Source organism: Anomalospiza imberbis, chromosome Z (genome assembly GCF_031753505.1).
Source record: "Anomalospiza imberbis isolate Cuckoo-Finch-1a 21T00152 chromosome Z, ASM3175350v1, whole genome shotgun sequence".
Taxonomy (NCBI): Eukaryota; Metazoa; Chordata; class Aves; order Passeriformes; family Viduidae; genus Anomalospiza; species Anomalospiza imberbis.
The window spans coordinates 23,696,094-23,723,245 of NC_089721.1; the positions used below are offsets into that span (position 1 = coordinate 23,696,094).

A 27,152-nucleotide genomic window follows, 5' to 3' on the forward strand; every position below is an offset into this window, starting at 1 on the left:
TACATAGCTGTTAGTCACAACAATTGTGAAGTTTGCTCTTTAGGAGCTATGACCTGACAGAGTTGAGAACATGGGCTTAAAATTGATGCCAATATGTAATGCTGCTGCTTTTTTCTGGTGGCACTTTTCATAGGTTGGTAACTTCAAGAAGCCCATAAGGCAGCACAGGAAAGCAAAGTGAAAAGTTATGTGTTCCCCTCCCAGCCCAAGCCATCTGTTCACAGCTGCTGCACCATGTAAATATTGTCCCAATGGCTGCTTTGACTTGTGATAGCTGGCAGTACTCCTGAGTGTCAAAAGTCACAATGAGCAATTGCCAGAATATGTGTGAAAATCCTGCCATGCTGCTTTTCTAGGATTTTCTAGGTTTGGGTTCCAAACCCTTCCAAAAATGGTAAAAACTCTGCTGGAATGAGGGAATGGACTTTAATTTTACTTCATTGGCTGTGGACTAGGCCTTCATATACACTGTATTATAGGGCTTGATTTTGAAGGGAATAAAGAAATTTTCAATTATTTTTTTTTCTTCCCCCTTCCCATCCCAAAAGCAGAATGTGACTGGAGCAAAAATTACAGTTCTGATTAACTGTTAGACTGAGATCATAGCATTATAAGGAGAATATTCAATGGGCTTGATCCATTAGATAAAACAGTATTGAATGTCTCATTTGGTTTAGAAAGCAATATATTATAATAAAGAAATGTGGTGAAATACTGATATATCTGTAAGGATTCAGCAATATTAACAAGGTACTTATAATTGAACACCAGAAATGAAGATTATGTTCTTATTAGAAGAGGGTGATATTAGAGATTTTACATCAACATTTTAAAATTCAATAACAAAACCTTGCAAATTATGATTGAGTGCTTAAAAATAAATAAAACCAGGAAAATATCTATGCTAATTTGTTAAATTTTGCAATTTATTTCTTTGATTTCTTCTACAGGAGATATTTGTGCTGCAGTCTTAGAGATATCTGGTAAATTTCACTGGACTGCAATGATAACAAGTTTCTTTTCCTTGCTATGTAAAATAGATATTTAACAACTCTCATAGTTATTGCTTGTACTAACTAATCCTAGAGCTCTAAAGGTTAGAAAAGATCTTTAAGATAAAAGGTCTTAACTGTCAGCCTTGCACCACCCCCACGTTCACTGTTGAACCATGACCTCAACTGCCATATCTACAAGTTTTTCGAAACTTTCATCCACTCTGGGAAGTCTGTTATAATGCTTTACAACCCTTTCAGTGAAAAAAATATTTGTCATATTTAATCTAAACCTGAGGCCATTTCTTCTCATCCTGTCACTTGTAACCTGGGAGAAGACACTGGACTCTGCCTCACCACACCCTCCTTTCTGGCAGTTGCAGAGAACAATAAGGTTCCCATGAGCCTCCTTTTCTCCAGGCTAAACGTCTTCCTCAGCCATACTACTTTAATGTAGGTATAATAATTCATTCATAGCTACTATGTTTGCTTACTTCATGAGAGGATACATCAGGTCATAACCAGACTTCCCAGGCAAGATTAAATTAATTTTGTTTCCTAATAATTGGTTTTTTGTTGCCTCAGCCAAGCACCTTTATTCTTGATGAAACATGATTCTCCATTTCCCAATAATGCCAATAAATATTTCCCAATAATTCTCAAATTCCCAATAATTTTTTGTGTTATGAACTAATAGGGAAGCTTCTGTGGATGTGAGACTCTATGAAGACTGCAACCCATTCTTAAACCTGGGAATTTTCTTTTGTTTATCAGTTATAAAACTTACACTAGAAATGTTAGATAACACTGTATGTATCATCCTTTCATTCTGTTAACCAGGAACATTTTGGAATTCAGCTTCCTTCAACACAGAGACATCCTACCTGCATTTCCCGACCTTCCATGGAGAATTCAGTGCAGATATCTCATTTTTCTTTAAAACTACTGCATCCTCAGGTGTGTTTTTAGAAAACCTGGGAATTCAAGATTTCATAAGGATAGAGTTACAGTGTAAGTAACATGACTGATGGTGTTTTTGTTGTTATTGTTGTTATTATAAAAATTGGATTTTATTTAATTTAAAGGGGGAGTATTTAAAAACTGTTCTCTACCTTTATTACTTCTACTACTACTACCAGATCTTTATCATTATTGGAAAAAATCACAGCACTGAGACTAAACAAGTATCCATTTGAGGAAATTTTCTGCCCCAGGGGTTTCTTAATCTAAGAGCACAGAAATCAGCCCCTGACTGCTAAGACTGTTTCTACTTCTTGTGTTCAGTGCATCTCTACTGCCAGATTCTCTTCCTCCAAATTTTAATACCAGATATTATATGTGGCTTCTGGATCACTCAATCACCATGTGTGACTCAGACCTCTTGCGCCACAGTATCACACTTTCTTATCTTTTTTCTTTTTTTTTTTTTTCTTCAGTTTTTTTTCATTTTATTTGTGCAGACATAAATGCTTAGACTTACAAGCAGAAATAAATTTTTGTTGCATAAGAGACAATTAAACATCCCACTAAATGCAACATAAGGTGACCAACATAAAATGAAACCTTTATCTTAGTTGACTCAATGTATTATTCTTATATTGCTCATTATTGAAGAGGAGAATATTTGAAAGGATAAAGCATTTTTTCATTAGACTTTTGAATTAATTTGAAATGTCACATTAATTGAAAAGTCAATTCTTGCCTGGTGACTGAGAGTTCTCTAAAATTGTTCTATTAGAACAATTTTTACCTTGAAATTAGACAGTTCCTCATTTTTTTCCAAATCAGTTTTTTTTAATCAGGCTCCAGTATTTTATGGAAAAGAGCACAAATAAGTATATATGTTGTATTGCAAAATATTGCTATAGAAACATTATATATTTTTTATTAAAAAGTAAAATATTCTGTTTTCTTGGGGTTTTTTCTTGTCTATGTTAACATATGTTAATGAAACAAACAGGAAAACACCTTCTGTAGTTAGTTTAATTATAGAATATTATGTAGTGTTTAATGAAATTGCTTTTCATCATCCCAAACTATAGTGCTGTATTTGAAAACTACTCTGTTTTCGACATTGTTTTAGCCAGGTTTTTGGCAGTATGAACTGCCTTCTGTTAAAGCTCTGTGAACAGTTTAAAGGACAGCAGCATTGTAAACTCAGTGTCATGCAATACAGGAAATGTGCTGCATCAGCACTTCAGTGGAGGCTCTCTGAAGCAATGATGATAGTCTTGGCTGATAAATTATTTTTCATTTTTAAAATAAATTGTTAAATCATGGAAGCATTAAAGGAATGGTTCTGAGAACTGAATTTATTCAGACATTTGTTAGAAGACTGTAAGTTTTTCTTCAGAATAATAATATGAAGACAGACTCATGTCACTTGTCCCATTCATTCATAAGTATAAAAACCACTGCATACTTATGGGTTTTAAATTACTATATATGAATAGGGAGGTGTGAGACAAAGCAAAAGGCTGAATTGGTCTGTAATTTCAGCATCTAAAAAAGCAAAATTATGTCGTTATTGTGTAGAATATCTAGATATTTCTTCATAAATACCCTAATTTGTTGAGTAGACAGACCTATTATTTTTTGTATGTCGGATATAAGTTAAATGGAGGACTGTTTGTAGTGGACCTAAAATTGTCTGCTTTTATTGTGGAAAATATCAATCAGAAAAGAGCTATATATATTTCCATCAAGAGTACCTTTCTCAAAAAAAAATCAACTGGAGCATTTCATATTGTAAAAGATGATTTATATGTCATCATAATCTAACTCCACATCTTTTATAATAAATGTGAATGTAAATTACCAGGCTATAGTTATGTTCTATTAATAGTTTCAAGTAAATTAGTATCTTTTATTTGTGTAATAATAAATAACAATAAGGTAAATTTCAGATGTCACTTTTTAAGAAGATGATGAGAGAAAATATTTAAAACTTATTATGTCATTAACATTTGACATTCATTACTTGGGAAGACTAATTTTTTGTAATATTTTATTGATTGTTTTCAAACTTTTTATCTAATTATTTTATTTATGGGTTAGTGACCTTTAGACACTGAAGTCTAGCTTCAAAAAAAAGTCAGATCCAGAAACATAATACAAAATGTGAAATTTAGAGCTGTTCTGCTGGTTTTATGATGTTATAAACACTGTAGTGCATCTGTGTATATATTCTAGAACACTCTTGCAGAAATGGTGTGTGCATCCTAACTGTATTTTAAAACAGAGGGTAAGTAAAAGAAGATACTTGTCTTAAATAAGATATTTGATCTCTTATTTTTATTTTGCAATAAGTTATAAATGCATGTTGAACTTCTTCCTGATTTACTGATTTCCTACAGAAATATATGTTGAAAGCAACAAAGCTGATTCAACGCTGAACAGTGTACTCTGTTAAATACTTACAGGACCAAAGGTTACAAGCTCTAGCCAAATGTCTCGGTATTTTATATTGAATGCTCACTGAAGGTTTATTTCCAAAGAGTTAAACAGAAATTTAAAGTAGGTTTGGAAGCACTATGGTGTATTGATTTGGTTGGGCTTCTGTAGTTGCTTTGGAAGTAGTTCAGAACAGTGCAATATGCAACTACTGGTGGCCTTTGTCTGCTCAAATTTGCAACTTACTGTCCAGGATGAGTGCAGTTCAACTGCTTCCTTTATGGAAAATGCTAGGATTTTGCATTCTGTAGCATATTACTTGGTAATCACTTTCTGCTTCTGCACATGAGGCTTACACTCAATACTCTGGATGGTTCTCTGTAGCTATACTTACTGTTAGTTGTTCTAGCCACAGCTAGGCACTGACCTGACCACTCTCCATGACTACCATCAACTTGCACTCCAATTTGCCAATCTGTAGTTGTGCTCTGCCTATGTTTGAATGCACTAGGGTTACAAGAGTTCCTGCAATTCTTAGATAGCTTTTCAGTGACACCAATGTAGGTAGTACTCAAAAAATATTTTTGTGCCAGAACTCCTGGATACGTTCTCTTCTGCTGCCAAATAAATGACCAAAGTGGTCTGTGCGTATGTCCTTTGTTGCAAGATAACAAATTTTAGAATCCAGTATCATTCTTCTACATCGTGTGGCTTTTTCTCTTGGTACCTCTTATAAAGCCAAATTTTCTTTCAAGTTTGCAGTGTTGTTGTTACGATATTATAGAATGTTAAGTGATTATTTCACTTTTTCTGACATATTCTGGTTAGTCTTCAGACACTACAGTGGATGACCATGAACCCATTCTTGTTATTTCAGCCTTCATATGTAGAACTTCAGGGTTTTCTTCCCTTTTTTCAAGATTATACTAATTTTTTAGTGGCACTAACATAATTCATTATTTCAGCAGTTATTTCAAAATCTTTATTATGTGTTTTCTTGCCTTTAAAATCTAAACAATAACATTATTTATCAGATCTGTCATTCTGATATGCTATTCAATAGGCCCATTCAGTGAGTTCAAAGTAGAACTTGTGTTTTCAGGCTTAACTTCAACAGTATCCAGAAGATTACAAAGACCTCTGCAGAAGGTAACATTCAGTAGAAATTCTTTTTAGCCAGTCACATGGACTTTCTGATGTTTTTTTTCTCCTACTATGTGGTTGCTTTTATTTTTTGTTTTTTTTCTTTATCCCTCTATAAGGGAAGAGTGAGTTCTCAGCTTTTTCTAAATAAAAGACATTTATCCTAAAATTAATTTATTTTACTGAGGAACTGTGTTTATATATCAGTTATTTCTCATTGTTCTGTAAAACTGCTGATTTTTAAGCAGAGGAGGTCATTTATTACAAAAGACATTCAATTTATAAATTGACTTCACAATTCACTTTATTTTCTTTATTAAGTGAAACAGTTTATGTATTTCCCATTTTACTTTTCTATCTTAGGTTCAACTATTATAGAAAATACTTTATAGCAACAAGATTTAGGGCTTAAGGGATTGCAAATGTGTGACATTATTCAGTCTAAATGTTGGCCAAAGTTGATTTAAATATTTTAAAAAGTAAAAAATACTGCATGGAATATTTTTTTCCACTTCAATTAATTCCTCTTAAAAATGTTGTTTGAAGCTCATCTAATTCCCTGGATTCCTAATTTTTTTTTACTTTTCTGTCAGAATTCAAGGATGTAAATAGGAAACTTTTTTTTTTGGATCTGTGGTATCTTCTCTATAATCCTCTAATGAAATCCTTAAAAATACAAACTTTCGGCTATCCATTGTCTAGGGAATACTTTTTTTCATACATTATTGTCTTTGAATATATGAAAGAAAGACTTTCAGAGAGAATATTCTTGATTTTCAGTTCTTCAGTATTCTGACATATACGTCATATTTTCATTTTGACCTGCAAAGATTCAGTGATTTTCTAGGCAAACTATGAAACTGTGTAATGTGAAGTTTGCTCAGAGAAAAACTCAATTTAAATCACAATTTTATAAACTATGTCAAAATCTTCCCCCTATAGTTTGTTGAGACTATATGAATAAATAACAAAAGTGAATAGACAGTAGAAAATGCTGGTTGGATCATAGCTGTGATAATTTAAATATAGTTAACAACAGCAATCAATTAACATGTAATCAAGAGATGCATTTCATCCAAACTGCAAAATCGCAAAGCTAGCACATTTCACTGTTTCTTGACTACTATGTTCTCCAGGGGTCTGCAAACTGATTGGTTTCCATGCGGTGCATAAATCATTGCTCTTGCTGTCAGTGAGAGTGAAGAATGAGCTGCAGGGGCCCCTGAAGTAAACTCTTCCTCTAAAACAGTCAGTCTTATCCCATGAAATATTAGGCTATATCTTAAAGCAGCTTGTTCTACTATTAATTATTTTGTGACCCAATTAATTATGAAATAATTTAAATGTCTGCTACCTACTTTCCTCTTTCTAGCTCCATCTGAAGTGGCTTTTTCATTTGATGTGGGAAACGGACCTAGCGAAGTCGTAGTGCAATCACACAGTTCCTTAAATGACAACCAATGGCATTATGTGAAGGCTGAGCGAAATGTCAAAGAGGCTTCTTTACAAATAGATCAACTTCCTCAAAGATCTCACAGTGCTCCACCTGATGGACATATTCGCTTGCAACTCAACAGCCAGCTTTTTGTAGGTAGGCAGTCCACAAAATATTTCCTAATTATCATCATAAAAATAAGAAAATCCTGGGGGGAGGAGGGAAAGAGAAACTGTTGTCAACCAGATCTTTTGAAAACACTTTCTATGATTATATGAAAGACTGTGAAAAATCTGTGCTGATATTCACTACTTTGAGATTATAGAACTCAAAGTGCCTTGGTCAACAGTTACTCCAAGACAGGATTTCAAATTTCTTACTTATTTTGAGGTTTGCTTGAAGGACCAAGGATCTAGATTTGCACCCTTTATTAAGAGGATGTAATCTACTAAAGGAAGTTGTGCCATTTCTGTAATTTCAAGGAAATTTTGTTGTGTCTCTTTATCCACAGCTTCTCAGGTTGAAACACAACATTAAGGCATTTAGATAAAATACTGAAAAAGTAAAATGGAGTAAAATAGAATTAATTTGTATTTATTTAGCTATTACAGAAAGCTATATAGAGCTATGTGTTATATCCACACTAGTGTTCTTAATGTAATATTGACTTATGAATTCATAAATCTCTGGTGTAAATATATGTTTTATAGAATAAGAGCATTTAAAGCTGGCCCTACTTTCAAAAAAGCCTTTTTTATATCTGCTCTGAGAAACTCATACTAAATTAATGTAACTTTTATTTGCTGTGTGTTAGGGAGGAATACATTTAAGGGCAGTAGTGTTCTTAAACTGTAGGTACAAAAAATATGAATGCTTATGAAAAAATGAAATAAAGAGAGACGTCTTCTATGCTCTAATAAATAATTGTATCTGTGCATCAAAAGATATCAAGGGAAGAAGATGGAGACTAGACCAAACATTGAAGAATTTTGTATTTTGATTAAAAGCATAGAGGATTCCATAACAAAAAAAATATATCCAATGTATTAGTTCCAGTGGAGTTAGAAGTTTTGAGATTTGTTTATATTCATAGTAGTGCACTAGATCCATTAATGGAAAGATCAGATTTCTATTTACTCTACTAGAGTAAATTGTATTGCTGTTCTCTGACTTGACTTGTCACATAACTGCTATTGTATGAATACCTGAAATTAGATCAGTGAAATGGTCTAATTCTATAGGTGTTATGGCACTATCAAATCTAAAGACTTTTAAAATTATTTAAACAGTTAGTTGGTCTCTAGTTCTCCTAATCATCCTCCTAAAAATATAATACTATCCTATATTAACAGTTGCACTTCCTGGCAACTTTTTGGCCATTGAATAGAGTGATTTTTTTTGTCAAATAATCTGGAAAATTTGAGTAAAACTATATACTCTTGTCCATCTCTTTTATGGAGCTGACAACATAAAACCAGTTTTAACTTATCTACAGGTAAGTTGTCTAGCTTGTTTTCTTCAGATAATGTTCAGGTGAATAATTGTACTCAAGTTGTGACTGTTTTACATCTGGTGCTGTGGCCTTTTATTCACTCTGAAAATTCACAAAGATCTGGGATTAATTAAAGAATCTAGAGAAAAATTAAATATAGAATGTCTTTAGAATGGCATTAGCAGAGGCACTCTTCTCTTAAATGTCATCTTGGAAATCTAGTACCTTTCTGACTCACCCATTACTCAGTCAGTAACTTGAAGACTGTGATTTCTTCAGGCTAAAACACAGTCTTTACTTCTTTTAAAGAAGTAAAGAACTTGTATACACTCTGTTTTGTCAAAACCAGAACTAAAGCCTAAAGCAGCCCTCCAAACCATGGAATCAGACTTTTGGAGTGATTAAGATTGAAAGGCACCTTAATCTTGTTCCAATTTCTTGTCATTTTAATCACAGGGATGGCATGAAATTGCCACCACCAGGCTGTTTTGTTCCATTGTAACTGAAAATAGCAACAGCTATGTCAAGATATTCCATGTAACACCTATAGTTATACAAACTGTGAAACTGAAAAAAACTAAAATGGATGGTCACATGGAAGCATTTATCTAAACAAGAACTGGAAATGTATGAGAATTATAGTTTACAGTCTCACACATTATGGAATATTTTCTACTTCTACTTTTTAAAAGAGGACAAAGGACAAGAAATGTCAGTTGGTTGTGCAACAAAGGACAAGAGAGATAGTATGTAGGTTACACACCTTCCTAAGCAACACACATGAATAAAATGTTAGCTATCATGAAATGCGCTAAAAATAAGGAAAATAAGTGAAAAAAAAAATTAATCAACAACACTCATTACTCTTACGATTGCTCTGTAGAGTTATCACCTTTACTTGGTAATCAGATATAATCTGGCTGGTATTCCTCTACATAGAAGGGCATCAACCTTCCTGTTATTGAATAGACACAACTTCCTTCTGAGACAAAGTATAACGGAACAGATTCCAGCTGAAGGGTATCATAGAATCATTAAGGTTGGAAAAAACCTCCAAGATCACCAAGTCCAACCTTTGAATGAACACAACCTTGTCGACTAAACCACAGCACTAAATTCCACATTCAGTTATTTCTTGAACTTTTCCAGGAGTTGAGACTTCTCAACATCCCTGGGCAGCCTGTTCCAATGCTTAATCACCCTTTCCATGCAGAAATTATCCCTGATGACCAACATGAACATGCCCTGGCACAGTCTGAGATTATGCCCTCTCATTCCGTCACTATTTTCCTGGGAGACGAGGCCCAACCCATCTGGCTACACTCTCCTTTCAGGCAGTTTTAGAGAGTGATAAGGTCACCCATGAACCTCCTTTTCTCCAGGCCAAGCAAACCCAGTTCCCTCAGTTCTCATGAATACTCTCGTGAATTACTCTCTTAACCATTTTACCCACTCCATTCCCTGTCTCCTGACACACTCCAGCACCTCAGTGTCTTTTTTGTAGTGAGGAGCCCAGAACTGGACATAGCACTCCAGGTGTGACCTCTCCAGTGCTGAGTACAGGGGACAATCACTGCCCTGTTCTTGTTGCCACACTATTGCTGATACAGACCAGGATGACATCAGCCCTGACCACCTGGGCACAGCTGGCTCATGTTCAGTTGCTGACCAGCAAACCCAGATCCTTTTCCAGCTGGCAAATTTCCAGTCACTCTTCTCCAAACCTCACACAACTGAACTCACCCCATCAATCCAGCCTGTCCAGATCCCCTAGTAGATCCTTCCTTCACTTCAGCAGATCAATACTCCCACCCCACATAATATCATCTCCAAACTTACTGCAGGTGCACGCATCCAAATCACCAATAAAGATGCTAGACAGCTACAATTACAGCACTGAGCCCTGGGGAACATAATCAGTGATGGGTCATCAGCTGGATGTACCATCCCACCAGTTTGTAACAGAGCAAAGAGTTCACTCGTTCAAGCCAGCTTCTCCAGAAAAAAAAAAAAAAAAATTATACAGGTATTATCCTCCATACCATAAGATTTACAGACAGACACAGGCCAGTTTATCAGTCAGTAGAATACTGAAGGAATGAAAGAATACTCCACTCCTCTCCTCCCCTCCCCTTCCATTAATTCATAGAGTCTTCAAGGGCTCCCTCTAATTACTTGACAAAACAGAAATCAGAGATACTTTTAAAGCTACTTATAAATATTTTCATATGAATAAGCTTGTGTGTTGGAAAGTCATACTGTTCATAGGCTGTAAACTATAAAGAATGTTTTATATATTAATTATTTTAAAGTTTTAAAATCTCCTGTAAATTTATTTTCAGGTGGAACAGCATCCAGGCAGAAAGGATTTTTGGGATGCATTCGTTCATTACGGTTGAATGGAATGGCCCTTGACCTGGAAGAGAGAGCAAAGATAACACCAGGAGTTGAACCAGGCTGCCCTGGACATTGTAGCAGCTATGGTAACCTGTGTCACAATGGTGGAAAATGTAGAGAGAAATACAGTGGATTCTCCTGTGACTGCACTTTCTCAGCCTATGCTGGGCCATTTTGTAAGAAAGGCAAGCATGTCTTTTATCAGTTATTGAAAACAGGACCATACAGTCCAGATCAAGATCTTCATATCCCCTTAAAGATATGTTTAAATCTTGCAAAATATGTGGTTTACATAATGTAGGTAAATATTTAGCAGAGTTTACTCAATATCTGTAGTTTTGCTAAATACTGTTCTTTCAGAGGTAACTTCAATATATACCATTTAAGCAGGAACTACATTACCCGAGAAGATGCAACTTTTTTGATTCTTTGATACTATAGTAAATCTAGGAACTATGTTTTTGTGGTAAAGCATTTGGATTTCTGTCTTTCAAACAGTAATCTCAAAACTAAGTCTGAGTTTGGAAAACAAACCAAGGAACAGAAGAACTTAAATCTACTTTTTGCTGTGAGAAAAAATTAAGATCTTTGCAAAGAGGACTGAGCCCACTTTCCAAGTCTTTTTAAAGTAGCTCTTTGGTGAAGTTATCGTACTGGTAGATGATCACAAGTCATCAAGTCTGAATTTAAAAAATATAAGTTTATCTAGAAGTTTTGGTGTTTGCCTGTAATTCAGATTTGCAAAAAAATCTTGCTTCCTCCATGTATTAAAAGCATTCTGCAAAGTACTAAGCAGCTTATATGCCACAACTTCATGTTCCTCTAAATTAGCAAAAAATCTTCCCTGTCATCACTGCCACCACAAAAGTGAGGGACCCAAAGTCTTCAGACTTTCCATATCTAGCACTGCAGGTCTAATGCCACTGATGGCATTAGGAGGAATGATGTTTTCCTCCTCTGCATCAGAAGGGACTAATGGCCGCACTGTAATATTCAGCAGAGACAGACTAGCTTCTGTTGCTAAAATTACTAGGATGACCTAAATAATAACTTTCAGTCAGCTTTTGTCAAATGCTGGACCAGATTAAAGAAACTTCAAGAAATATCTCCAAAGTGTGAAACCTGTGATCCAAAATACTAATACAATTTCTTTTAGCAGAAAACAGCAGAAAACAGAAATCACAGAATTACAGAAGCCCTCTATAAGTGATTCATACATAAGAAGAGCATAAGTTAGTTTCTATTTTCCCTTTCTTTCTCCCACCTGACCAGTCTCTTCTACCACATATGAGTTTCAGACCAAATCTAATCTAAATGTTATGATTCAAATTGCTGCACCCACTTCTTTGTAGGAGCACTATACATACAAGATAGAATATATTGTGCTTGAGGACTAGGATGATCAATAGAAAATAATCTAGAAAAAAATGCACTTCTTAATGAAACAGATATTTAAGACACACATCTAAATGAGCTTTTGCCCTAGACCAGGTTATGTCATAAATTTCTCTGTAGTTCTAAATGCTAGTTCCATTTATATTTGCTCTTTAGCTTTATCACAATATTCTAGAATACATTTTATTTTCTTCTGTGGTGTGGCAGAAGGAAAAAAACACCAACCAACAAAAAAAAAAAAAAAAAAAAAGCTCTGTAGTGTTATTTTGCATTATATTTAAATATTGAATTACTTTTTGTTTCAGAGATCTCTGCCTATTTTTGGACTGGCACTTCTGTGACATACAACTTTCAAGAATACTACACATTAGCTAAAAATTCCAGTTCTCATGCTTCTTCTTTCTATGCTGACATGACACTGGCCAGGGAAGAAATTACATTTTCCTTTCGAACAATACGGACGCCAAGCTTACTGCTCTATGTCAGCTCCTTCTACAAGGAATATCTCTCGGTCATTCTCACCAGGAATGGTAAGTTTTCAGATTGGATGTCTGGAAACACTGATGAACACCATAACTGTCAGCTTGGATTCTCTCTGATTTCCAGACCTGAATCAGGAACTACATATTGTCCTGTTGTTTCTTTAGATAGTATCTTTGTTTTTCAGCTGCATCAAGCAATTCTTGCCACATGAAAAGCATTCCTCCTACTGTAGTTTCAACTTTTACTACTTTTTTTTAATCATGTTCTCAAAAACATTTATTTCTGAAAATCCTTTGGAAATGTTTGCGTTTTAAAGTTTGGAAACAATAATTAAAATTTATCTGAGCTGTGTTCTACTCATGAGGCCTATAAGTTGCCATCCTCAAAATAAATTATGAAACAAAATAATTTTTTAAAGTGCAGTATACATTTCCCAAATTAATCAGAGGTCATTTCATTAAATTTATTTCATAAACTACTTATATACATATGAATATACATATATATACACATACCTGTAAAAATACATATAACATTATTGATATTTCTATTTAAGTGGAACATTAACTATTTGCTGGATCTTTCTTTACCATTCTTTCATCTATATCTTTGTATTTTTTTCAAGTAAAAAAACCCCACAGGCTGAGTTAAATTTTCAGGTTTATCAAAGACTCTTTGCCGTCACTGTGGTTCTGTGATTAAGGAAGGTTCTGTGCTTTCCTAGACACATATTTGGATATAGGATAGCTGTATTATCCTCCATGTGATGTGACATGGAACATGTGTAGCTCATGACTAGCCTGGCTCTGGCATCGGCCTTCATTTCTGGAGCATGAGTAGAAAGTTGTGGTCCATCTACAGCTGAGAAGGAATTTCTGACCAGGAAATTACATTGCCTCTGCATTCTCCTCTGAGTCTTTTTGTGATTATTTGTGTACATATGGTATTCTGGGAGTTAACAATAAGGAATGGAAAGTGATCTAGAAGTTAGTAAACTGTATTCAGTTTAATTTTCAAATGATCAGAGATTTACAGGACTGGGCAGGGAAAACATTATTCAAGAATTATGAGTTATATTTGATAGGTCACAATTATGAGAGCTACCAGACTGAGTCTTTCTCAGCTGAATTTTGAAAGTGATTGTAAAATTTCTTCCCAAATTTTAAGTCAATAATCAAAATTGAGACAGCTTATGACTATTTTTGCCTCTAGATCCTGCTTCCGACATTGCTAATACTCATTCTGTTGCCTTTAATTATATCCACTTATATCCATTTCTCATAGCTAAGTCCTTAAACACATCAAGCATTTGTTTTGCCCTTGCAGTACCCCTATGAAGCAGTATAGCTCATATATCGCTTATCATCTATTGTATAGTATATCATATAATATATGATCTATACTGCTTATACTGTATGTAGTGTACTACAACTTTGCTGTCTTTATCCCTGCAGGAAGTTTACAGATTAGGTACAAGCTAGATAGCCATCAAGATCCTGATGTCTTCAGCATCAGTTCCAAAAGCATGGCTGATGGACAACTACAACATGTGACGATTAATAGAGAGGAGGAAACTCTTTTTGTAGAGGTAATTCTGTTAGGGGTGGGGTAAAAAGTGGATTATCATAAAAAAGTAGACAAGCAAAATGCAGTAGATACTTGCAACAAGGCAATTACCCCCAAATAAAATGCGCCTTATTATCTCAAGTAATCAAAGCAAAGTTAACACTCTCATGGTGCACAGTCAAAATTAATGTTAGCCAATCTCTTTGATGTTAATTTTGTTTATTTCAAAAGGTCAATATCACCTCTTAATTTTATATGAAAATGCAGTTAGTTGTTTGATGGTTAAATTTTCAAAATTCGGTAAATATATGTGACTGCTGTTGTTTGTTGTGGGTCTTGCATTTTTGGTTTTTTAGTTAAATTATGCATTAAATTACAGTACAAATATATTACCACACAAATAATAATTTAAGTCTGTTTTAAAATTCTTCTTTGGTCTCTTTTACATCATCAAAGGAATGTGGCTCTTAAGGAGGATATTTTTTTGTAATTTTTGTGGAAATTTCAGGATAAAATAAAAACATTCATTTTGCTAATGGTTGATACTAACATGCAAAAAGTCTTTTTTTTTTTTTTTTTAATTTTAAATTCAAAATACCTGCATGTTATAATTTAGTATTTTGAGGCTAGAACTTGTGTAATGGTACTTGGCTTGATGCTGTTTTAGAGGTACCCTGGGTGGCATAATATTTACAATATAATATTTGATCTTTATGAAGTTAAAAATTGAGTGCCTTTTTAAAATGAAAATAGACTTTTTCATATTCTTAAAGGTTTGCTATTTTTTATTCATCTTAGAGGTGAAAAAGAATGAATCAGCCAAATCTCTAAGACAAATAAAGGCTTATTAAGTGGGATGCTTAACAATATCAGTTGTAATCAGTGATCTAAGGAAGCTGATAATCTATTTCCTGATGAGTTTTTATGCTATAAATAACAAATGCTTCCCTCAGACCTTCTTATTTTTAGCATTGATCTTACCTGCTTTTTTGAAAATATTGGCTCCTATCTCTTCCATTATTCTACTTTGATCCTCACTCTATCATTCTATAGGCTAACCAGAATGAAAGAGAGAAGTTTATTCTGTCTTCAGGCACAGAATTCAATGCAATCAAGTCTCTCACACTTGGGAAGATTTTAGGTAAGTGGAACACCACTGCATTTTCTAAAACTGCAGGGTTTTCTAAAATATGGATCAAACATCATCATGAGGCATAAAAAAAATAACGCAAATGTCATTGAAAGACATTTGTTGTTGTGGATTTACTAAGACACAGAGTCACAATCAAGATAGAAATTTCAGTCTTGTGGAAATACAGATATAATCACAAATAAGTGCTCCTGAAAAAATGATCAAGTGAGTTCCATTAAAATAATTGTACACTTCTCACTCATTTTGCAATCAAGCATTAAAAAATACCACTTTGCTTTCTATTCTGGAGCAAAAACAAATCAAATTGAAATCATACAAAAGATATTATAATACTATGTATCATATTTGAAAAACTTCCTGTGATTAGATTTTGATGTAAACAGCAAAGAATATGGTAATGTAAGTCAAATCTTTGTTGGAGATTCTTTGTCTCATGATGATTCTTCAAAATATGTCTGTTTCTCTGCAGTAATGATCAAAATGAAATTTACCTATCTAAAATCACCATTTCTTAAAAGAAAATAGCAATAGCCTGGACTGAAATTCTCAAGATCTTGTTGTTTTCTTACCTTTCACTTTGGCAGTGATAGAGGAAGATTTGGTGTTGGAGCAAATTTAAAGGATATTTCTCTTTCCTCTAAAGTAAATTCATAGAATCACAGAAAGCTTTGGATTGAAAAGGGTATAAAAGGTCATCTAGTTCCAACACCCCTGCTGTGTGCCGGAACAGCTTTGTCCAGACCAGGTCGTTCAAAGCCTCATCCACTGGCCTTGAACACTTCCCATAAGGACATGCACTGCTTCCCTGGGCAGTCGGTTCCAGTGTCTCTCACCCACATAGCATAGAATTTCTTCCTCATTTCCAGGTTAAGTCTACAACTGTTCAGTTTAAAGCCATTCCTTTCTGCCCTATTACTACATGCACATGTAAAATGTCACTCTTCGGCTTTCTTGCAGCCTCCTTTAGGTAATGGAAGGCTTCTATAAAATCAACTTGGAGACTCCTCTTCTCCAGGCTTGAACATCCCCAACTGTCTCAGTCTTTCTTTATAGGAGAGCTGCTCCCGTACTTTGATAATCTTCACAGTCCTTCTCTAGACTTGCTCTAACAAGTCCATGTCTTTCCTGTGCTGGGGACCCCAGAGCTGGATGCAGTGCTCCACGTGGGGTTTCACCAGAGCAGATGAGAGCCACAGTGTCACCTTCCTTGCGCTGCTGGCCACGATGCTTTGGATGCAGCCTGGAATAGTAGAATGGCCTGGATTGGAAGGAACCTTAAAGATCACCTCATTCCAACCCCCCATAATAGGCAGGAACACCTTCCACTAGACCAGGTTTCTCAGAGCTGCATCCAACCAGCCCAGAACAGTCCCAGAATACCAATGGCTTTTGGGCTGCAAGTGTACATTTCTGGCCCATGTTGTGCTTCTTGTCCACCAACACCCCCAAGTCCTTCTCCTCAGGGCTGCTCTCAATCCATTCATCCCCCCAGTCTGTATTGATATTGGGAGTTGCCTAGCTGTAGGTGCATAACTTTGCATGTGCCATTGTTGAATTTGATGAGATTCACTTGGTCCCAGTCCTCAAACTTGTTAGTGTCCATCTCTCAGGTGTGTTAACTGAACAATTCAGTTTAGTGTCATTCGCAGAGTTGCTTCAGATATGCTCAATCCTATTCTTGGTGTCATTAGAAAAGATGTTGAACAGAAATGGTATTAGTGTGAGCCCAGAGGAGCACCACCTGTCACCAATCCCTATTTAAACATTGATCTGTTGCATGCAAATGTTTGGAAAAGGAGATCCAGTTAATTCTTTATCCGTCAAATAGGTGGTTGTTGTTTTCAATTATGAGAGTGTTTTCTAGAAAAGGTAGAATAATAATTTAAAATATGTAATAAAATTCAAACAGTGATAGTTATTTTTATGAGAACAATTACCAAATGCTAAATAGCTTAAAATATATTAAAGAAATTCAGAAGCCATGTTTATAGACCACAAAAAAATCCTAGTTATTATTTAGTTATCATCAGGAGAATCTCAGTGTAGCTGATTTTTTTTCTTACTGGAAAGCTAAGTAAGTACCTCTAACACAAACAGAAATATATACTTTCAAAATGTAGATTTTATATATAAATCTCACACTCCAAAAGAGAAATGGTGTATAGATATGCACAGAAAATGAAAAAGAGAATGATCACTTATACATAACTTCAAAGCAATATTAGCTGAAATATAAACTGCTACAAGAAAATTGTTACAAATACATCCAAACTTTACAATATGATGATAAAATTGAATCAGAAATGTATAATATTTTGAAGTGTAGTAGCTTATTGCAGTCACACTCACTTAAGCTTAATACCACAGTGACCAGTACAGAATGAAAGCTTCTTTTATCTTTGTTATAAAATATCATATCAAAACTTATATCTGTTTACTTAAAAATGCATTTGATTAAATTTATGGAAAAGTACATTTTTAGACAAATGATCTTTTGACTAGGACCAGTATTGTCTCTTCCAAAGAGCCATACAGTTACAAAAATTCAGAGGTGATTTCCTTCAGTTATATGATGGTTTTGCAATGACACAGCAGTACAAAGCACAGAGTTGCAATGACATGGGGCAGTCAGCCCAATTTGTCTTGGAATCTGTCCTAAGAAAACATATGTCTCTTTTTGTCTTGGAATCTGTCCTAAGAAAACATATGTCTCTCCCCATTTCAAAGGAGTAACTATTCTCTTAGAAATATGATTGCTTTAGGTTCTGATTCCTGTGAAGTCCTATCTAGAGACTGAAGAAGCCTTCACGAAGGCAGAGGAAAAAAATGAGTGTTTGTTGCAGTGAAGAGGTCTAAGTATAAGGAGTTAATAAAATATGAGATCATGTATTTCTTGTACATGAAAATGTAGTTCAGGAAAACCACACAAGGAAGCTTTTTTTTTTTAAAGAATTCTCTTCAGTTGGAGAAGTACTTTTCCGAGCTCTTATGCATTTGAACATGACAGTTTTTTCTTCAAACAAAATTTTTGCACAGTATCCTGCTCCAGCTGGATCCCTGTAAGTCTCTGGGACCTGATGGGATGCAAGCAGTAATACGGAAAAAGCTGGCTGATGTCACTGCTAGGCCTCTCTCAGTGGTTTTTGAATGACAGAATCTATACAAGTTCCAGTTGATGGGAAGCTCGCTGATGTTGTCCCAGGCTTCAATAAGGGTATATAAGAGTGACCTAGGGAACTATAGGCCTGTCAGTCTCACTTCAGTGTCTGGTATAATTATGGAGAAGATTATACTAGAAGGCATTGAAAAACAGCTGAAGGACAATGTAGTCATTAGTCATAGCCAGTACAGGTTTATGAGAGGAAAGTCTTGCTTGTCAAACCCAATTTCTGTTTATGACAACATAAATATCCCTTGTTGATCAAGGGAAGCCAGTTGACATAATCCCTTTCAGTAAATCTTTTGAAGCTGTCTCTCACAGGATCCTTCTGGACAAAATGTCCAGCTGACAGCTAGATAAACACATCATGGCAGCTGGCTCACAGGTCAAGCACAAAGAGTTACAGTGAATGGAGTGAAGTCAGACTAGGCAGCTGGTGGGGTTCCACAGAGCTCCATCCTCAGCCCTGTGCTCTTCAACATCTTCATAAATGACTTGGATGCAGGACATGAAGGTACAGTAAATTGGACAATGATACAAAATTAAGAGGAACTATTGACTCCCTTGAAGGCAGAGGCATTGCAGAGAGACAGCAACAAAATTAGAGGGCTGGGCAGTTGCCAACTGTTTGAAGTTTAACAAAGACAGGTTCCAGAGTCTGTAACTGGATTTAGGGACATAATGGGAAATGAGATGCTGGAAAGCAGCACTGCAGAAAGGGACCTGGGTGTCCTGGTGAATGATGTGTTAAGCATAAATCAGTAGTGGCCTTGCACCCAGGAGGGCCAACCCTGTCCTGGGGTGCATCATGCACAACATCACCAGCCAGGGAAGGGAGGGGATTGCACTGGAATGGCCTCACTTCGAGTTGTGCAGTTTTGGGTGATGTAATATAAGATATAAAGCTATTAGAAGGCATCACAGTTCTTGTCTTAAAATGTTCTGATAGGAGCTATATGTCTGCTGACTTTCTGCTTGACTACTTCACAAAGACAAATGGTTGAGATGTAGAGTTACTGAGTGTGTTTTGCTTTTGAGGGTTCTTTTTTGTTGGTTTTTTAAAAAGATAATGTAGGTGGAGTAATTTTGTCTATGGTGAATTTGGGTACTCTTAGTAAATGAATTGCTAATAAAATACTTATGTCTTGGTTTTGAAAGACAGGTGTCTGCTAAGGAAGGCAGGAGCCTCCCTTGGAATGAAAAATGTAAACCCCTTCCCTCCAAATTATTATAATTTTGAAATTAAGGGGCTCTCAGGCAAAGAGATGAGAATAGGAATAACAGTCCTTTACTGGTGTGTTTGACAAAGTGAACAAACAACAACAGCTACGGCACTGACACCCTACAGAGCCAGGGGCCCAGTCCCGGCCTTCTCGGCTGCGGCACTTTCCCTTCCGTGCAGTTCCGGTCAACGCCAGCAGGGGCGCTGCTGGCTCCCGGTGGGCGGGGCAGGTGCGGTGATTCCCCCACGCCTGCAGGGGGCGCTGTGGGGCGGGCTCGGGGAGCACACGGTGATGGCAGCTCAGCCAGGCCGGGAAGGGATGGAAGAGAGGCTTCGCTTCAGAAGGCCCCAGGGCAGCCGATCCCGGTGCCCCGGAGGACTCTGAGGAGCACCAGGCTGGGATGGTAGGAGTCTCGGCAGGCAGGGGGTGTGGGGCTGCAGTGCTGCGAAAACTCGAGCAGTGCCGAAGAAGCATCGGGGTGGGGCAGTGGCGGTCCAGCTCCCAGCAGGGGAGGGAGAGGCGAGCTCAGGGTCCCAGGCACCTGAGCAGACGGGGATGGGTCCCTCTTTTTGTGAGGTGGGTGATAATGAGGTCTCAGTACAGTGGCTGCTCTCATGAGCAGAGGCTCACCCACGGCAGAAGAAGCAGGAACAGGCTGGGTTCTGGCGGCAGCAGTGAATTCCCTTCCCCAAGCAGCAGCTCCAACCGTCCTCCTCTGAGCCGAGAGAGAGAGAGAGAGAGGGCCAGCAGCTGCCCCAGCCCCATCTTTAACCTGCCCAGTTCTCGGAGATAAATTCCCAGACAAGATATGTGCAACCAGATGCCCTCCTCCCCTGAGCTTGGTCACTTCTTTTGGTTTCTTAAGTACCCAGTTTTTAATGTGTCCTAGCAACTTATGGGAAAATACTGTAAAAGTAAAAAGTAACAAAAGGAAAGAAATGTAACCCCCAACACTAAGGATGCATAATTTCAGTTTACTGTAATATACAGTAAACAACCTGTGAGTGTTTTTGAGTGCCATTTTCAGTCAGTTAAATTCTACTTTAGGAGGGAAGTGGATGAGGGTGGTCCTCCCTAAGTCCTGTCACTTTTATCATCAAAATTGCCTGATCCAATATAAAGCTTTACTTTATCAATCAATTTGCTCTAGTTAAGGAGTCAAGTGAAATCAAAGAATTCAAAATATTTATTTTCCTCTTATATATATATATGTAACATAACAAAGAATTCGTATAGGAACTGAAAAATAATAGAAACCACTCTCCTCCTGAGGTTTTCAATCCGACTCATATTTAGAGGTATATATTTATCATTTGTGAAAATGTTTTCTTGCCACTTCAGTGTTAATCTTTTTCTTAAAATATCCTGTCCTAGCAGATCCATCGAGGCAGGTATTGAAAACAGCTACAAAGAAAGCTAAAGTTAAACAGAAAGTTAAACAGCCAACATCTTATGTAATCCATCAGTGTAGGTGAGCAGACTTTTGTCTGACACCCTATTATCTAGTAGTCTATCATCACTGCAGTAAGCAGAGATTAGCTGAGGAAAATGCTACTCTGCTATTTTGAAACATTCTATCTGAACACATTATCCCTTGTTTCACTATTAACCTAAATTTCATTGAGGAGTGAACTGTAAAACTTAAAGTTATTATAAGTTATTATGGTAGTTATTGTAAAGGTTACAAGTTCATTTGTGGGTTCCAGGACATGATGGAAGTGAAAATTAATGACATGAAATTCCTATTTTATTTGCAGATTTACTTCCCTTATGAGTTCCCCTTTTATAACTAGTACTTCCAGAGTTTTTGCTTAAATTAGAGCTGTCAGAGTAAATAAACTGTTTGTTTTCTGCATCAAAAGTGGTGCTTTAGTGAGCATTACCAGTGAATTAAGAGAGTTCTAACATGCACAGTACTTTCCACATGCATTCAGAAAGGTAATTCAAGAGAAAAAGTGGGGAGGTATCTTTCTTTTTTTTTTCCTCTCCCTTTGTAATATCAATAATGGTATCATGTTTTAAAATGTATAGTAAACTGGAACACTACTGATTTTTTAAAATTTCACAGAAAATATCTTGATGGATTTCCAGGATCTGAGGCTCTGAGAATCTGAGATCTTCAGGATTTTTGCTTTGAAATACTTGATGGTACTGAAATGGAGTAGATATATGAGTCTATAAAATTAATATGTTCCAAAAATGTTTATTTATGAGAAGAAATCCAATAAAATGCATTTTTCTGGAATTCATTCTTCAGTCTCATATTTTTTCAGACTGAAAAATTGTTGCATTTTATTTTAAATACTTTATTTACAATAGAAACTTTTTACTTTGGAACTTGCTTTAAGAATTTAAAAACATTTCTCTCAGCATATTAGCAACTGTCACCTGTTCAAAAGAAAGGGGGAGGGGGGTGAATATATCTGACTGTCTTTTCATTAAAGTCAGACGAGAAAGAGATTCAGGGAATCTACATATGTTGCTGCAACTCAAATATACTCAGAGGAACACAGGTTAATTATTCATTTATTCTTCTGACACTTTATTTTGTACATTTGCACTATGATTAATTGTGTTCTGTTCCTTTTGATTAACAGAAAACAGTGAAGTAGATGAGGAGACTGTGAAGGCAAACTCTCAGGGGTTTGTTGGCTGTCTATCTTCAGTGCAGTTCAACCACATTGCTCCTTTGAAGGCTGCACTGCACCACAGCAGCTCAGCCCCTGTCATTGTAAAAGGGCGTTTCACTGAATCCAACTGTGGTACTTTAACTGGAGCTGACTCAACATCAAGTGAAACAACCCATTCATTTGCAGGTAGCATATGGTTATCACTTGTTCTGATCTCTGAATCAAAATCCAAATAGAATACTCATGATCTGAATCACAACTGACTTTTTATTTTTCCATGTGGGTTAACATCTCAGGAGTAGTTTGTAAATAATTCTCTTTTATATGTACTTACTTCCTTTTCTCTAGCCTTTCTCTTTTCATCTGAATGTTTACATTTTTCTTTTTATCTCTGCAAAGTATCATCTACATTGAAGCTCTATGCATGCTTACTGACCCATACTACTGCCACTGCATCATATTGTAAATGAACTGTGACTGTGAGAATTTCATAAAAAAAACATGTCTTCTATTTGTCTGTTGTTTTCTTTTTTTTTTTTTTTTTTTTCTGCTGCAGATCACTCTGGACCAATAGATGAGGGAAAGCCCTTAGCTAATGCAATCAGAAGTGACTCTGCAATTATTGGAGGTAATAGGGACTGTAACAAATCCACAGGAAACTTTTTTTTCTAACTGTGAATCTGTCATTGATTAAATAAAGTCAGTTTAGTTTTGTGTGCATACAGAAACAAGTAAAAACTCTTCATTTTGTACAGTTGGTAGACAGATAAAAGTCAAGCATTGTTTTAAAATACAACTGATCACATTCTTCTTATTACATAAATTTATGCCATGTTTCCATATATTGATACATTCCAATGAAAAACAGGGTAGTAAGAGCAGAATTTCAACCTGCATAATAGTGGTGTCTACGATTTTAAAAACTGCTTGGATTTGTTGTGAAAAAAGCATATATTTAAGAAAGAGCCATCATTTCTTCTTGATTTTGCAAAAAAATTACCTTTTGCTACAAAGTCATGTTTAAAAATTTCTTTAATAATTCTGAACAACAAAGACTTTTACTTGAGAATATGAGGTTTAACACTGCTTGGAGCAATCCTCTGACAGTCTGAGGAAATTTCATACTGGTTTCCTCTTTGGAAGGCAATGTACTCTTGGACATTCACTTGTGTTGATTTACAGCTTAAAATTCATGTTAAAATAATAATAAAAATAATTACTGTGGGTTTGAAATACAATCTCTTCTTCATTTTCTTCCTATTTCTTTTGGACATTTTTATCAGCTCAAATAGAACTACAAATGACCATTCATAAAATTTTTTTCAAAATACTTTTTTTATCAGAGGAATAGAGGAAGAACCATGTAGAATTCAGTTACTTCTGAAGTGAATTTGGTATAGTCCCTCTACTGTTTATGCCTGTCAGAACAGAGCATAAAGCTTAGGATAGATGTGTGTGTTTAAAGTACAGGACTGATAATCAGGATGTACAGGTTCCATCCCCATGCCTTTCTCGATGATTGTCCCTCTTATATGAATCCTACATTAAGGATACATCTTATACGGATACCACATGAAATCTACCAGTTCTGTCTCTTTAGCAAAAATGAGAAGTACACAAGTGAGCCTCAGTAGTGTCAGTTTGGGGCTGGGGACCCTCATCAGAAACTCAAGTCCCTTTACCAGTATTGAAGTATGTATATATCTCTGTTGGTTCAAATTTTCTCTCAAGGCATAGTATCCTTTCCTGTGATAATCATCCTCTGTGACAATTTCTAGGAGTACTTCTTCTTTTGGGAAGGGCTGAGGAAATAGGACTTGAAGATTATGTTTTGGCAGTATAATTCTGTTTCAAATTTCATAGATACTTTGACAGGGCAATGGGATCAAAAGGTCACCACCTCTGCCTTTCAAATTCTGAAAATATTTACTTTCTAAGAAATTTTAAAGCCTTAGTAGACAAAGGAAATAGTGGAATTTAGTAGAATAAAACTGTCCAGGCTTTTCATTGAAGTTAAAATTGTTTAAGTGTATGAATGGTTGAGTTAGGATAAGAACCTGCAGTCACTTTTGTCTTACATTTATACAGTGATACTTGCTGTGGTCAGTTCATGCAAAAACACACTGCATCACTAGTGACCTTTAAGAGAGTAGTACCAAAGATACTAAAATTAGATTATTAAACCTAGAAAGTTCCCTGCTTTTAAAGTGATAGTTATGTCTGTGTAATTTCACACACACCAAATGAGAATTTTACCACTGGTTTCAAGGAAGGTCAGAATTTAAAAATATGTTTTCTGAGTTTTGTACATATCTAGCTTTGTCAAAACTTGCTTTACTATTTCAAAAGATAATTTTTTTTTTACATAAGTATCTGTACATAAAGATCACTATTTACTAGATAACTTAGTGTGGATGGAGATTTTTAAGTGTGCTCACAACAAGGCATTTTTTTTAACTTCAAACTATAATAGGTAAAATCCTTTTAAGATAATAATAACAATATGATTTTTTTAAATTAAAAACATTTGGGAATATGTAGTCACAATTTTTCTACTGCCTATGTTTGTTTAAAAGTCAAAACAAAGCAAACTGTGCAATATTCAGTAAAATTTAAGGTTAAACACCCTTAACTGAATATAACTGAGAATGGAATCAGTTCAGCTACTTCAGACAAAACAAGTTTATAGAAAAGTTATTAAAGACAGCATCTACTGTGATTGAAATAAAAGAATGACTGTGCTAGTTAATCTAAATAAAATAAAGATTTACTTAGATTACAAAGTCCATATCAGAGAAGGATCTACTGTATTAAAAACTTTATATTCCTACAACGATGGACAGCTGCTCATAATAGAGGTCAAGAAAATTGGCATGCACTGAATTTTGGATGCTCTGTTTTTATCTACAGTGCTAAGGGACTAGGTATTTTTATTTTTCTTGCAGTGGTGACCAAGTTGTGCAACAGACTGTCCCTTTGTCTACTGTAACTGAGGCACTGCATTATAACTGTTTTCCAGACTGCTTAGTGCTCTTTCCATCCCAACAGCCTAGTCCTAGTTTCTGCTTCTTTGACAAACATGATCCATTTCCTTCCTGTTTCACAGCTCCTCAAATCCTTCTCCTGCCCATCTTCTGACTCATGAAGCTAAGGTCCTAAGACCATTATGACAGGATGAATGAGGAAGAGAGGAGATGGGCTGGCAGTCTGTAAGGTCTTACTTATCTCTGTGAGAAGTATCTTATCTTACTGTTCCTTATCTGCAGTGGCTTGAGTTCCTAAAACAGCACAGAACTAGGGCCTGATAGTGAAGGAGAAAAAGAAACCCTTTTATTGGAAATAAGGCCCCTAGGGATTTTCCATTCAAAAATTTCAGAAATTATAATGATCTGTCGATTTTATATTATTATTATTATTATTATTATTAATAGGGTGCAAAATTTCAAGACAATCACCATTAAACATATACTAGAGTGCTGTTTCTGATTTGAAAGCATCTGTCTTCTCATTTCTCAGGCTTTCCTGTAAGCCCTTCCATTATGTGATGTAGTCATTCTGTCTTTGTCCTGCTCTCTGGCTTACGTGTTATTATTTGTCTGTCCTTTCTCATTACTTTTTTTCTCTTTTCTTCCTGTAGGTGTGATAGCAGTTGTCATATTCATCTTGCTTTGCATCACGGCCATAGCCATACGCATTTATAAAAAAAAAGGCATATACTCAAAAAATGAGGCAAAAGGATCTGAAAATGAAGATAGTGCTGAATCTGCATTGAAAAGTGAGCTCAGCATGCAAAATACAGCCAATGAAAATCAAAAGGAATACTTCTTCTGATTATCTTTAAAGATTTAATTTAATATAATAATGTGACAGTCTGACTTTCTTGCTAAGCCAGGGGGCTCTCACTGGGCAGAAAAAGTTCTTGCACACTACTCTAAATGCAGTGGATTTGAGACTTACTATACTCGATATGTTCAGTCTCAGTGATTGCTGTATCAGGCCTCTCTGAATTACATGCATTCCTTAGCTATTATACCGTAAATGCATTTTATGTAACAGTGAATTAGATATTGTAACCAATTTCATTGTTGGTAGTTTCCGACTGTTCTAATGTAACCTTCTACAAATGAAGTTTAATGTACACACTGAATATGATTTTTGAATGGCAAAATTGTTATGAATTTATTCCTATCCTTTTCTTTAAAATTTGATTATTTTTTGTTCAAGGTGAAAGGTAGATTCTAATACTTTATGTTACTAAAGAAATTCTGCTATGCTGCATTATGGTGATCCGTCTTACTTCCTCAAAATGAAAATGCCTTTTGAGCTGCTGTCAGCATCTGCTTGTGAGCCATGGCATTTGATGTCCAGAACAAACTGTATTTTTTTCTCCCTGGTATGTGACTGATATCTTCATTATCCCTTCCTTTTGTTGGGCTTAGCAGAACTGAAGAGTGTACAGTGGGTTGAAATATTTAAAATCTCCTTTGCAGTAGATTTTCACTTACGGTCAGGTGATGGCACCAAGACACTCATGCACACTCTGGGCATTTTGAATAAAACTGGTGTGGGGAAAGGCAAGATCTTTGCTTGGAAAGATCAAGTAAAAGATTAACAATAGTTAATTTATCAAGAGTGAAAACATCAAAAGATGGTCAAGGTTACTGTCCCTGGAAATTAGTGATTATGCTTC

General features: G+C 35.7%; 1 protein-coding gene across 1 annotated transcript in view; it reads left to right on the plus strand.

The window, feature by feature from the left end:
- CNTNAP4 (contactin associated protein family member 4) overlaps positions 1-26,737 on the plus strand; it is a 207,791-nt gene extending 181,054 nt beyond the window's left edge. The window contains exons 16-24 of the mRNA XM_068177573.1: positions 1,833-2,003; positions 6,901-7,119; positions 10,798-11,037; positions 12,553-12,777; positions 14,185-14,318; positions 15,350-15,437; positions 22,430-22,648; positions 23,019-23,090; positions 26,100-26,737. Of these exons, the coding sequence (XP_068033674.1) occupies positions 1,833-2,003; positions 6,901-7,119; positions 10,798-11,037; positions 12,553-12,777; positions 14,185-14,318; positions 15,350-15,437; positions 22,430-22,648; positions 23,019-23,090; positions 26,100-26,293 (1,562 nt within the window). The 3' untranslated portion in view covers positions 26,294-26,737. The remainder of the gene's footprint in view (positions 1-1,832; positions 2,004-6,900; positions 7,120-10,797; positions 11,038-12,552; positions 12,778-14,184; positions 14,319-15,349; positions 15,438-22,429; positions 22,649-23,018; positions 23,091-26,099) is intronic.
- The last annotated feature ends 415 nt before the right edge of the window (positions 26,738-27,152 follow it).